General features: G+C 33.1%; 1 protein-coding gene across 1 annotated transcript; it reads left to right on the plus strand.

Moving 5' to 3' along the window:
* The first annotated feature begins 2,498 nt into the window (after window positions 1-2,498).
* Window positions 2,499-8,403, plus strand: LOC112029265 (uncharacterized). The gene is made up of 3 exons (XM_024061984.2): window positions 2,499-2,737; window positions 7,343-7,548; window positions 8,010-8,403. Exons 1-3 carry the CDS (start codon window positions 2,636-2,638, stop codon window positions 8,272-8,274), a joined length of 573 nt encoding a protein of 190 aa, XP_023917752.1. The 5' UTR covers window positions 2,499-2,635; the 3' UTR covers window positions 8,275-8,403.
* The last annotated feature ends 2,805 nt before the right edge of the window (window positions 8,404-11,208 follow it).

Consider the following 11,208-nt stretch of genomic DNA (forward strand, 5'->3'; position numbering starts at 1 on the left):
CTTTGAGGGTTGCAGAGAGGCTTTTCATCGAGTTCTTTAGTTTAATTTTTGATAACACGTCTTGGTGTTATCTTGTGTTTACATCTCTCTTCCCTTACTATTTAAACTTAATATTTATTGTTGCTTGCTTGCTTGCTTATGGCTTAGAGAGTAGTTCCGGTGATTGTGCTTCATTTACTCTTGTTCCACACTTAGATAAGTTAGAGTAAAAACAATTAAGCCATAATTTAAAATTAGGAGTCAAAACAAGCATTAGTGTTTCACACTAATTTGAGCTTTCAAAAACAAACCCTCATCACACACCCAAATGGGAGAAATTTGGAAAAATAGATTTTGAAATATATGAATATAAAAAAGAAGAAGAAGAAGTACCAATTGAAAGGCAAAAAAGATGAGCTACTACCTACTAATAACATATTTCATAATTTAAGTCAAAATTCAAATCTATATAGATATAATCCACGCCTTTTAGCCAACCTTTTCTTTACATACCAACAATTAAAAAAAAAGTTATAAATCAAATTTTACAATTGTTCTTATAAAAAAAAAAAAGTTTACAATTGTTTTATATGTTAGGTTTTTTTTTTTTTTTTTAATAATTTATTATAGTTTCTCGATTACACCTAGCATCATTGTATATGAACGCTAAAGTGATTCTCAACAGGGTATGAAATCATGGAAAACAAATAAACTAACAAAAAATTATTCAAAAGATTTTCTTTCCTTTTCAAATCAGCGGTGAAGGGGAAAAAAAACTACAGCTCCTCTTTAATCTCTCTCTCTCTCTCTCTCTCTCTCTCTAGACACACACACACACACACACACACACATTCCAGTCCTTCATTGAGGCATTCCCTTAGAGAAAAAAAACATCAACATTGCTAAAATCAATGCAATAAACTCTAATATGTAAGAGCTAGGAAAACTGATTAAAAAAAAAATAAAATTCTGCCCAAACTCTTTTCATAATTCATACCAAACAAAAGCTAACACGTATAAAAAAAACAAAAAGGTGGAAACTTTTTATTACAGTAAGGTTGCCCTCTAATAGGCTTGGCTCGCTCCATAATTGTTTACTACAACTCCTCCATCAAATCACGATGAAAGTTTATCAACCACCTACAAATCAAAAAAAAATCTCAAATTAAATTGCTGAAATTTTGTGAGCTTTTTTGGTTTAGGCTCTCTCTCTCTCTCTCTCTCTCTCTCTCTCTCAAACATAGGATTATAAGTCAAATAAAAAAAGGTTGCATTAGGTTTAGGGTTAGTGCTGTGGAGGAATATTTCAAATTTATTATTTTATATTCTAAAATGAAGTAGGAAATAAATTAAAGTAAAAAATAATAATGATGTGGAAGATTGTGGAGGTTGCAAAGCTTACCTGACACAACCTATGGAAGTCAACTATTGGTCGAACGTCTTCAGTTTTGTATTATATATAGACTATAGAACAAAATGGTGTTTTAACATTGTGAAACAATACTATTTATCGTTTTTTAATTGTGAATGTGACAGATTTTTAGATGGCTCATTTTTCCTATGTGGTAGTACTGCCTTAATTGCAGGAAAAAGCTTTTGCTTTTATATAGAGTAGTAGATTAGATTTTTTTTTTTTTTGGTTAACAGGAATATATTATAGGACAAAGTTTAACTACAAAATTGGTTATAGCCTTAAACTACAAACTCATTTAATAAAATAAATATTACTGTATATTTTGAAAATCTAACCGTTGAATTACATGTTCTTTATGTTTTTAATGCACATGTCAATTTTTGTGTGAGTCGGGTAACATTTACTATATAATCTATAATATTATATTTTATACATAATTTTAAATTACAAAAACTTGCAATTTAAAAATTTATTGATGACAGAGATATTAATATTTAATTTTCTTAAAATTTTGCAAACATTGAGGATATACGAAGAAGATGCAATTCAATGGTGAATTTGTCAAAATTCATCTCCAATAAAAAGATATTGAGTGAGTTTGTAATCTAAGATTACAATCGATTTTGTAACTAAATTTTGTCCTATATTATAAAACTAAGAGTTTACAGACACCAAAGATGGAATTATTCATATTATAATTTTGAAGAAAAGAAAAAGAAACGGGTAGGATTTAAGAAACTAATAACACCTATCTGTATCCGATCATTTGATTTGGTACCTGAAACAGCTCTCCATTTTGAATTTTGATATATCATCAGAGAGACCCTCATAGCTAAAAAGTCAAGATGACTTCGTAGGAATGATTTCATAGTAGCCAATGACCTCTTTTAACCCGTCTCGTCGTGTGTTCATGCTAAACACCCACGCTTCTCTTTCCGCGTGTCCAACACTTCCATACCGCTGTATTAGTATGACTGTATATCTCTAAGCATGTGTACAACGCTCTGTCTCAGCGAGTGGGTCTAAGATCCACTTTTTTCCTCTTCAAACACAACCTTTCACTGCTTTCCACTCCACCACGTACAGAAAGTTTAGTAAAGTTCTCTCACTCACTGTGTTCTCTCTCAACGCCCTTTTAGTAAATCAGTACTAGCTCACTTCACTTGCCGAAACTCTCTCTCTCTCTCTCTCTCTCAGTTTGAGATTGTGCTTTCTCTTTCTAGTTCTACTTTGGAAGAAGGGATGGGAGAAGGGAAGGGCTCGACCCTGGTGCACGTTTTGGTGGTTGTTCTAAGCTTAGTGGCCTTTGGCTTCTCCATTGCTGCTGAGAGACGAAGAAGCGTTGTAAGTATCTTCTTTTACCTTTCACTTTTAAAGTTTTTCACTTTTTCAGATGTGATTCCAGTTGGGGTTCTTCTCATTTTTACTTTTCTCTCTAAATTAGTTGTTTTTTCTTTTCTTCTCTTGGGCCTTACCTGTTTGTTTAATTAATGGGTTATTGGGTTTCTGAGATTTTGTTACCTGGGTGATTGGGATCTATAAGTTTATTGTTTAGCTTTTGTTTTCTTTTTATTCCTGCAGTAGGGTTTTGTGTCTCAATTTTTTTTTTTCTTTAGGAGTTCTACTATTGCTTTGCTGGGTAGGGAAAAGGTACCTTATTTATTTATATTGTATATTTTACGGATTGTTCTCAGATTCTCTTTTGAACGAGTAACCTTTCACTGCCTAGCTTGCTTTCTATTAAATTTAAAATCATTTTGGTTCTCAATTGGAGTCTCATTGCTGTCATCTTACTGACATTAGCTTCTTAAAAGTTTATTAATTAATGCAAAGTTTATTCATTACTTCATTTAGGCAAACTATGGTCAGGCTGCTAGACTCTAGGAAGCACGGACACTTTATTTGGGAAAGTCCCAATTGCTTGTGTCACCTTGTTGTAGCTGTATCCATACCTGTACTGTACACGTGCCTGTGCTTGCTAGGTTAGACTGTATTCCTGCATGTGGCGTAAGAATTGGAAATATGTTATTGGAACAACAGTATGCTTCTTTTTATTTATTTTACTAAAGATATCAAGTTCTAATCCTACATAAGGACCTGGTCCAATTGTATTTCGTGTGCAAACAATGAAATCCTAATTTTACTTGTATTTCAAGTATTGTATTTTGTATTGGTCTAGGGTTTCGCCTACAATAAATTTGTTATTATGGGTTTATTGTAATAGATAGACCTTAATAGTAAAGATGTAGTCATCAATGGCTTTCTGCTGTGGATGTGTTTCGTCATGCTAAACCATGCTAATTCCCCACCCCCCCCCCCCNAATTTAAAGATTTAAACTAATAGAGGCCACAAAATCCTGACATTGATAATTATAACACATGGTCTATAGATATTATAAAGATTTAGAGGAACCATTGGTCTTGCACTGTTAACAGAAAATTAAAATGTAAAAACCCAACACATAGTAGTAAAGGCTACTTCAAATTACAAATTGGGCTTATGAAGTTGGTTGCCCTGCATAAGATGAGCGACAGACTAGAGCCCAACAACAGTTAATGAGGTACACTGGTATGTGCTAGTCACCAAATGGGGAATGATGATTTGGGTGGCTTCTGACTTCAGTTGTATTAACTATTTAACAAGCAAGTTTCCAATATCATGGCCCACCTATCTGACCATGCTGGCCACTGAAACAAGAGAGTGAAATTTCTAACACAAGTTCTGCCCCTTGGCCCTTAATGAGGGAAAGTGATGGTGGAGGATCAAAAGAGTTGTTGATGCCCATGGGCCTGTGAAGAACAGAAAAAAAAAAAAAAAAAAAAAAAAAAAAAAAAAAAAAAAAAAAAGAAAAAGTAGAAAGAAACTAACTTTCCATACAAAGCTGCAATGGTAAGGCAAGCTTCCTGGTGCGAGGGTTGTAACAGGCTAAAGGCACAGGAAGACAAAACGCTGTGGAACCTGCTGAGGAGGATATTCGATATGTGCTTGAGCTTGTTGCCCATCAACTTGAAGAGCTTCTTGAAGACCGTAGTGGTCTCATTCTTGCCCAAAGCTTCTCGAAGACACCGATATGACTAGTCCTATTTTGGCAACATGATGGACCAACCAAAAGACTTTTCTAGACCAAGAGTTGTGATCCAAGGAGGCAATGACGACGATAAAGAGGAGACCAACGAAAAAACAGTGAGCATGACCCAACTTGATCCTTTGCAAAAGTTCTTGATCTAGGTAGAGGATGGGCAACACAACTTTGGCAGCGGCAAGCAAGGCTCCAGCAGCTGCTATGTGAGTGGGGGTGAGGATGGTGGCGGCAAGAGGACTTTTGGCAAAGCTACAATTGAAGTGCAAGAGGAAAAACCTCACAACCAACAAAGAAATAAAGGTCCATGAAAACCTATTCCTGAGTAGGCCATTGTTGTGGTCTGTGTTGACTCTCTGAGTCCTAAGAGGCTATAAGAGAGAGTAACAGAAACAAGAGGAATCAATACTCTGAATTTTTTTTTTTTTTTTTACATGAAAGAATAGAATTTTGTGGTGTCAATTGCAGATTTCATAGATGATAGTCTTGACAGATTGTATAAGTTATGGGACTTGGATCTAATTGGCTGAGAGGGGGGGGGTGGTCATGTGTCTTTATCATATTCATGCCATGTTACTTAGACCACACCTATGATTGACAGCCTTTATTGGCATTTTTTTACGGCCACTCATCTTTATCATTGTCAAGCAGAGTATTTCAAACCATGCCTTTGATAAATGTCCTCCACCGGTATAATATTTGTTGTGTTCATCATTCAAGCCTCAATCATTGTATGTTTGGTCTCATTCTAGTGTGTAATCTATAGTTATTTGGTCCACGTAGTCATGCTTTTCTCTAAGGTCCGTCTTACTCTTTTTTTCCTCCAAAATCAAGTTGTCTCCAAATCTTGAGTTTAACTACCAAGGCACAATCCTAGTCAAGGCTCAAGTCCATTCCTACTTTGTGTACAAGAAATCCTAGTTCTACTTGTATTGCAAGTCTTGAATATGTATTAGTCTAGGATTTAGGCTACTGTAAATATCCTACTATGGGTTCATTGTGATATATAGAGCTTAATTGTAAAGATATAGCAATCAAGGGCTTTTGTTGTTGACGTAGGCTGTTAGGCCGAATCACATTAATTCCTTCTCTCTCTCTCTCTCTCTCTCTCTACTTTATTTCATTGTCTTCTTTCTAATTTCACATATTTATTCAAGATGTAGATGGAGTGCTTATAATTATCATCTTCTATTAATAGCCTAAGACTTATACACATATACATTGCTTGCTTCCTTCCTAGTGATTGATAGAAGTATGTATCAAATGCAGTGTTGTTAAAAGCATGCTTAAGCTCAAAGCTCAAAGCCCCAAGGCTCCCGTGCTTTTTGCCTCAAAAGCTAGGCTCATTCAAAGAAGCGTGCTTTAGGCGCGTTTTTTTGTGCTCTTTCAAAAAAGAAGTGCACTTTTTGGCGCTTTTTTATATTTTTCAAAAAAAATAAATCAAAACTGAAATAAAACTTTAGGATCTTGACATTATTGATATAAACCATTGATTTGACATGTTTTTAGTGTAACCTACTTATCAAAAAAAGATATTTTGAGTGTAACTTGTCCTAAAAGGCTAAAACCCAACCCACAACCTCCCAGTTCTTCCCTATTTTTATTTTTATTTTTTCTTGATTTTTCTCCTTGAAACAGTAACACACCCAGCTTCTTCTTCTTATTCTATTTTTTCCTTTTTTGATATCTACTTGGTACCAATTACCATGTTGCCATGTCTTCATATTCTTAGCTCATTCATGGAAAAAAAAAGTACAATATAACATATTTGTGGTAATTGTTTAGTTACTTTAGTGGTTGATGTTGAACATAGCAGACTAATTCCTATAGAGTTACAAGTGATTAAATTATTAACTAATATTACTAATTAGTCATAGAGCATTATGGATATTGGAGATTTAAGAAAGGATATTACATGGAAGTACTCATATCTAGCTTATCCAAAAAAATAAAATGACTTGATTTGCAATTTTTGTGTTAAAATTGCAAAAGCAGGGCTTATCTAAATGTTATATGAATTATATAAAAATTTTTATTTCAATTTCTATGATAATTTGATCATTTGATTGTTGCATTTCTCATTAGTAATTATTTTAAAATTTATTATTATTATTATTTTTTTAAATGTGCGCTTCACTTTAATCAGGCACGCGCTTGCGCTTTGCGCTTCGCGCCTAGGCCCCAAGAGGTCTTTGCGCTTAAGTGCGCCCCTCGCTTTTACTAACACTGATCAAATGGTGACATAGCATCATCAAACTGTTAAAGAGACTTTGCAATTAGTGGCAGTATATAATGCTTATTAGTTATTACAGGTGTAAAATATGTACTGTATACAGAGTTATTAGTAAATATATTTATTCAGTAAAAATAAAGGATAGAAATGAGAATTTTTTTGATGACTATTCTTTTGAGGATTTGTAAGTTGAGAATGGAAGCATTCTGGCATTTGTACGTGCTCTATAGACTAGCAACAAACTAAAGCTGCCTTATGTGCTTACTCACTGCAACATGTCATACTCATACAGTTCAATGATTACCTACAACTCCCTTGCAGTTTAGCAATGTACAGGCACAAACTATTGGAAAAGATAAATATTAATGTTTATATTTATCCTTTTCTACTATTTTTTGAATCCTTATGTTTCCCTCACAGTGAGGGATCACATGTAACCTGCTGTACTTAATAAAATAAAACAACAAATGAAAAAAAAAAAAAAAGGGAACTTTCCCACATATTTAAAATCACAAACTATGCTTTGTTTGACAATAGTGGGAATCATGTGCTGATTTTTGACACTTGTGGATAATCATGCATGCTTTTCATTAAGCTAAGATATAGCATTCAGGCAATTATCTTTCTTCACAACAGGGCCATATAGAAGTAGATCCTCGAACGAACGAAAGTTACTGTGTTTACAACTCAGACGTTGCAACTGGATATGGAGTCGGTGCTTTCTTGTTCCTTCTTTCTGGCGAATCTCTACTTATGGGTGTGACAAAGTGCATGTGTTTTGGGATACCTTTAGCTCCTGGTGGGAGTCGAGCCTGGTCTATCATTTATTTTGTCTCATCATGGTGAGAATTCTGGTTGACCTAGTTATATTTTCTTCTGATTTATGTGTCTGTCTGTTTCTGTGACGCCCCCTTCCACCTCCATTTGGTGGTGTGTGCACTTTAAATCATGGAATTTTATCATAAATACTTGCTCTCTTATTCTGGGAAGTGTGCTTTATCCATACTATTAACTATATATATATATATATATATGCCTGTGCCCATGCATTTTCTTGTTGGACGAGTTTCATTTGTAATTTTTGAAACTGATGACCTTTGCAATTCACCACGTGCCTTGTCAGGGTATAGAAATTCCATATCATTATGTCATATGAAAGAGCTTTATGGTTGGCGTCTCTCTCTCTCTCTCTCTCTCTCTCGGATATTTTAACTCTTCTGTACCACTCTATAGAGTAAATTTCTGGCAAACATAATATATTGATTATAAAGATGGGCTAATTTTTCATTTTATGCATCTGCAGGGTGACTTTTCTGGTTGCAGAAGCATGCCTAATTGCAGGTGCAACGAAGAATGCTTACCACACCAAGTATCGGTCTATGATTTATGCTCAAAACTTCTCATGTGAAACATTGCGGAAAGGTGTCTTTATTGCTGGTGCTGTATTTGTGGTTGCAACAATGATTCTCAATGTGTATTACTACATGTACTTCACCAAGGCAACTACTCAGGTTGCTAGCAAAACAAATCGTGCAAGCCCAGCTGTTGGAATGACTGGGTATGCATAGAATATCTACTGATGAGACCAGATGGCATCTAAGTTTTGCATGTTGATGTTGTATGGATATGCAGTGCTATGATTGTAATACGCCTGTTACTAATGCTTTTAACTTATATAATGGTAAATGTTTATTTTATGGCCTTCCTGGAAAATAAATATAGGGAAATACTGTGGAATGCTCTTTGAGTATTGGTTAATATGACATGGCAAAACGGGTCAGAAAATTCTGACCCGACCCGACCCGAAAAATACCCAATCCGAATCTGATTTTTTTGACCTGAAGTAAAAACGGATTGACCCGTGACTCGACCCGTGTTTTTTGTAGGTCAACACGACCCGACCCGGGACCCAACCCGAATTCGAATCATTTTTTTAAAACTTTTTTTTTCTTTTCTTTTTGGTAAAAAAATAATAAAACTAAGACAATATTGGTTTAATTGTTTATTGTGAACTTTAAGAAAATAATTGATACATTTATATAATTATATGCAAATTAATTGAAAGATTAATAGTTGAACATTCTATAATGAGTAAATATTTTTAGATATTAAATAGCAAAGTACATGTCAAGATAATCTGATTACAGTAGAGTTAAAAATATAGATTTAAAATTGTAGACATGTAAAAAATATTCACAAGTGTGAAAATAGTGAAGCTAAAATATCAAATTAGCATAAATTATGAATACTTAGATCTATTTTTTAATAATTTATGTTCAAAATAAATGGTTTTTCAAAATAAATTATGATATTTCCTAGAATGTGTGTTGTTTAACAATAATATGATATTCATAAAAGAGACCATGTATAAATAAGTAAGCAATCGAATTTTAAAGTATATCTCAAATTGAAATAGAGTGTCAACCACAACTGATAATTGATTATAAAATTAATTTTCAAGATTGTAAATTTCTTATATATTTTTATTCTTTATCAAATGAGTTATCCAATAAGTCATTTGTAATTTTGATTTATATTTGAAATGTTGATATTGTGTAGAAATAAAACTTGTGTATTTGTTTTACTTATCTTTGTGTTATTTTGTTTTAGATAATAATATTAGGCTTTGTATAATTTTAAAATTGTTGAATAAGTATTAATAAGTTTAACTGAGTTCATTCTTGATATAAGTGGTGAATTCAAAATAATGCATTTTACATTAAGTAATTTGTTGCATAACTTTCCAAATGACAGATATATGTTGTTTTCTATATAAAAAAAAAAAAATTCATGTGAAAAATACGGGTCAACCTGACCCGACCCGACCTACAACCCGATTGACCCGAACCCGATTTTTGACCCACTTAAAATGACTCGTTTTTGACATGTGACCCGTTTGACCCGCTACCAAATTGATCCGACCCGAACCCGACCCGACCAGCCCGTTTTGTCATGTCTAGTTAATAATTCATTTAAAAAAAGTTTTTATGGGAAAAGAAAAAAAAAAAAAAGCAATTAATATTTTGATAGCTTCATTCATCTATATCTATATATTACTAAAAGCTGAAGCGTAGCATTTATTGTTGTTACGCTCCAGTTGAGCCACATCAGCGTCCATCTCATTATCTTTTTCTTTTCAATTTTCCTATAATTGTTTTTAACATTTACTTTTTATTTTATTTTAATATTTGCATTTTTTTCAACCTTTCTTCATCCTTGCCTTTTCATCTCCCCACTACCCTCTACATAAATATTATTATTCCTCTTTTCATCTCTCCACTACTCTCTACATAAATATTATTATTCTTATTTCTCTTCATCTTCCTTTATTTTTTCTTTTCTTATTCACACTCTCTTACTATAAATTGGTAACTATCTATTCCATTCTATGCATGGTTTTCTCTCACAAAAAAAGGTTCTCTCTCTCTCTCTCTCTCTCTCTCTCTCTCTCTCTCTCTCTCTCTCTCTCTCTCTAATTTTTTGATGATTTTTTTATACATTCTTCTATTTATGCCAAATTACTAATCTTTGGGAATCCTTTCTTTTCGTTTTTTTCTTTGTTTTTCTACACTAGAATCATTATGCTCATTTCTCACTTAATTTAATCGAGTAGTTTGTCAGAGTTCAAAAAAAGGTTCTCTCTCTTTTTCTCACTCAATTTTCAATGAATTTTTTATACATTCTTCTATTTATGCCAAATTACTAATTTTTGGGATTTTTTTTTTCTACACTAGAATCATTATGCTCATTTTCTCACTTAATTTAATTGGATAGTTAGCAGAATTCAAGTAAAACTAGACAATAAGGAATTTTACGGCATTGGAGAACGCCTAAATATATACTAGCCAAAAGTTGAAAGTCAGCAAATTAGTGGAGCTATGATTAAGCTTCAAATAGGATTGATGGTATTGTCAATGTTTTTAATTAGCATCCTTATTTCTATTTCTCTACATATGTTTCCTAGAATTAGTAGTAGCCTCATTTTTATTTTCTCTATTATATTCTAGGTAAACCAAAGTTCTTTAAAACTCCACATTGGTTAATGCCATTTAGATTTGTTTTTTAAATTGTTTTTTTTCTCTTTAATTGTTAAATGTTTCCCTTTTTTGCTCTTTCTTATAACTCTAATTAATGTTGATGGTTCTTTTTTTTTTGGTTAGTTAAGGTTGATGGTTCTTTCTTACAGAGAAAGAAAAAATTGAAAACAATTGAATTCTGTATAAACCTGTACCTAAAGGAGACAAGAGCCTTTGTTTATTTGATTAGAGACAATATATTAAAGGGGAATATCCTTTGGCCATTGCATTGCATTTCTTAGAGGTTAAAAGATAAAGCTTGTCATTATAGGAAAACATTTTGGGTGGGGATAAGGGCGTCATTTTGTTTGCTCTAAGAGTAACAAAAGATCCTATTATAAAGAGAAGCCACAATCATATCACATGCTTATTACACTAACCATGAGCACAACCCATTATTCTCTCTCACCATGTTTCTACTACATT

This window comes from Quercus suber, unplaced genomic scaffold (genome assembly GCF_002906115.3).
Source record: "Quercus suber isolate HL8 unplaced genomic scaffold, Cork oak 2.0 scaffold_1, whole genome shotgun sequence".
Taxonomy (NCBI): Eukaryota; Viridiplantae; Streptophyta; class Magnoliopsida; order Fagales; family Fagaceae; genus Quercus; species Quercus suber.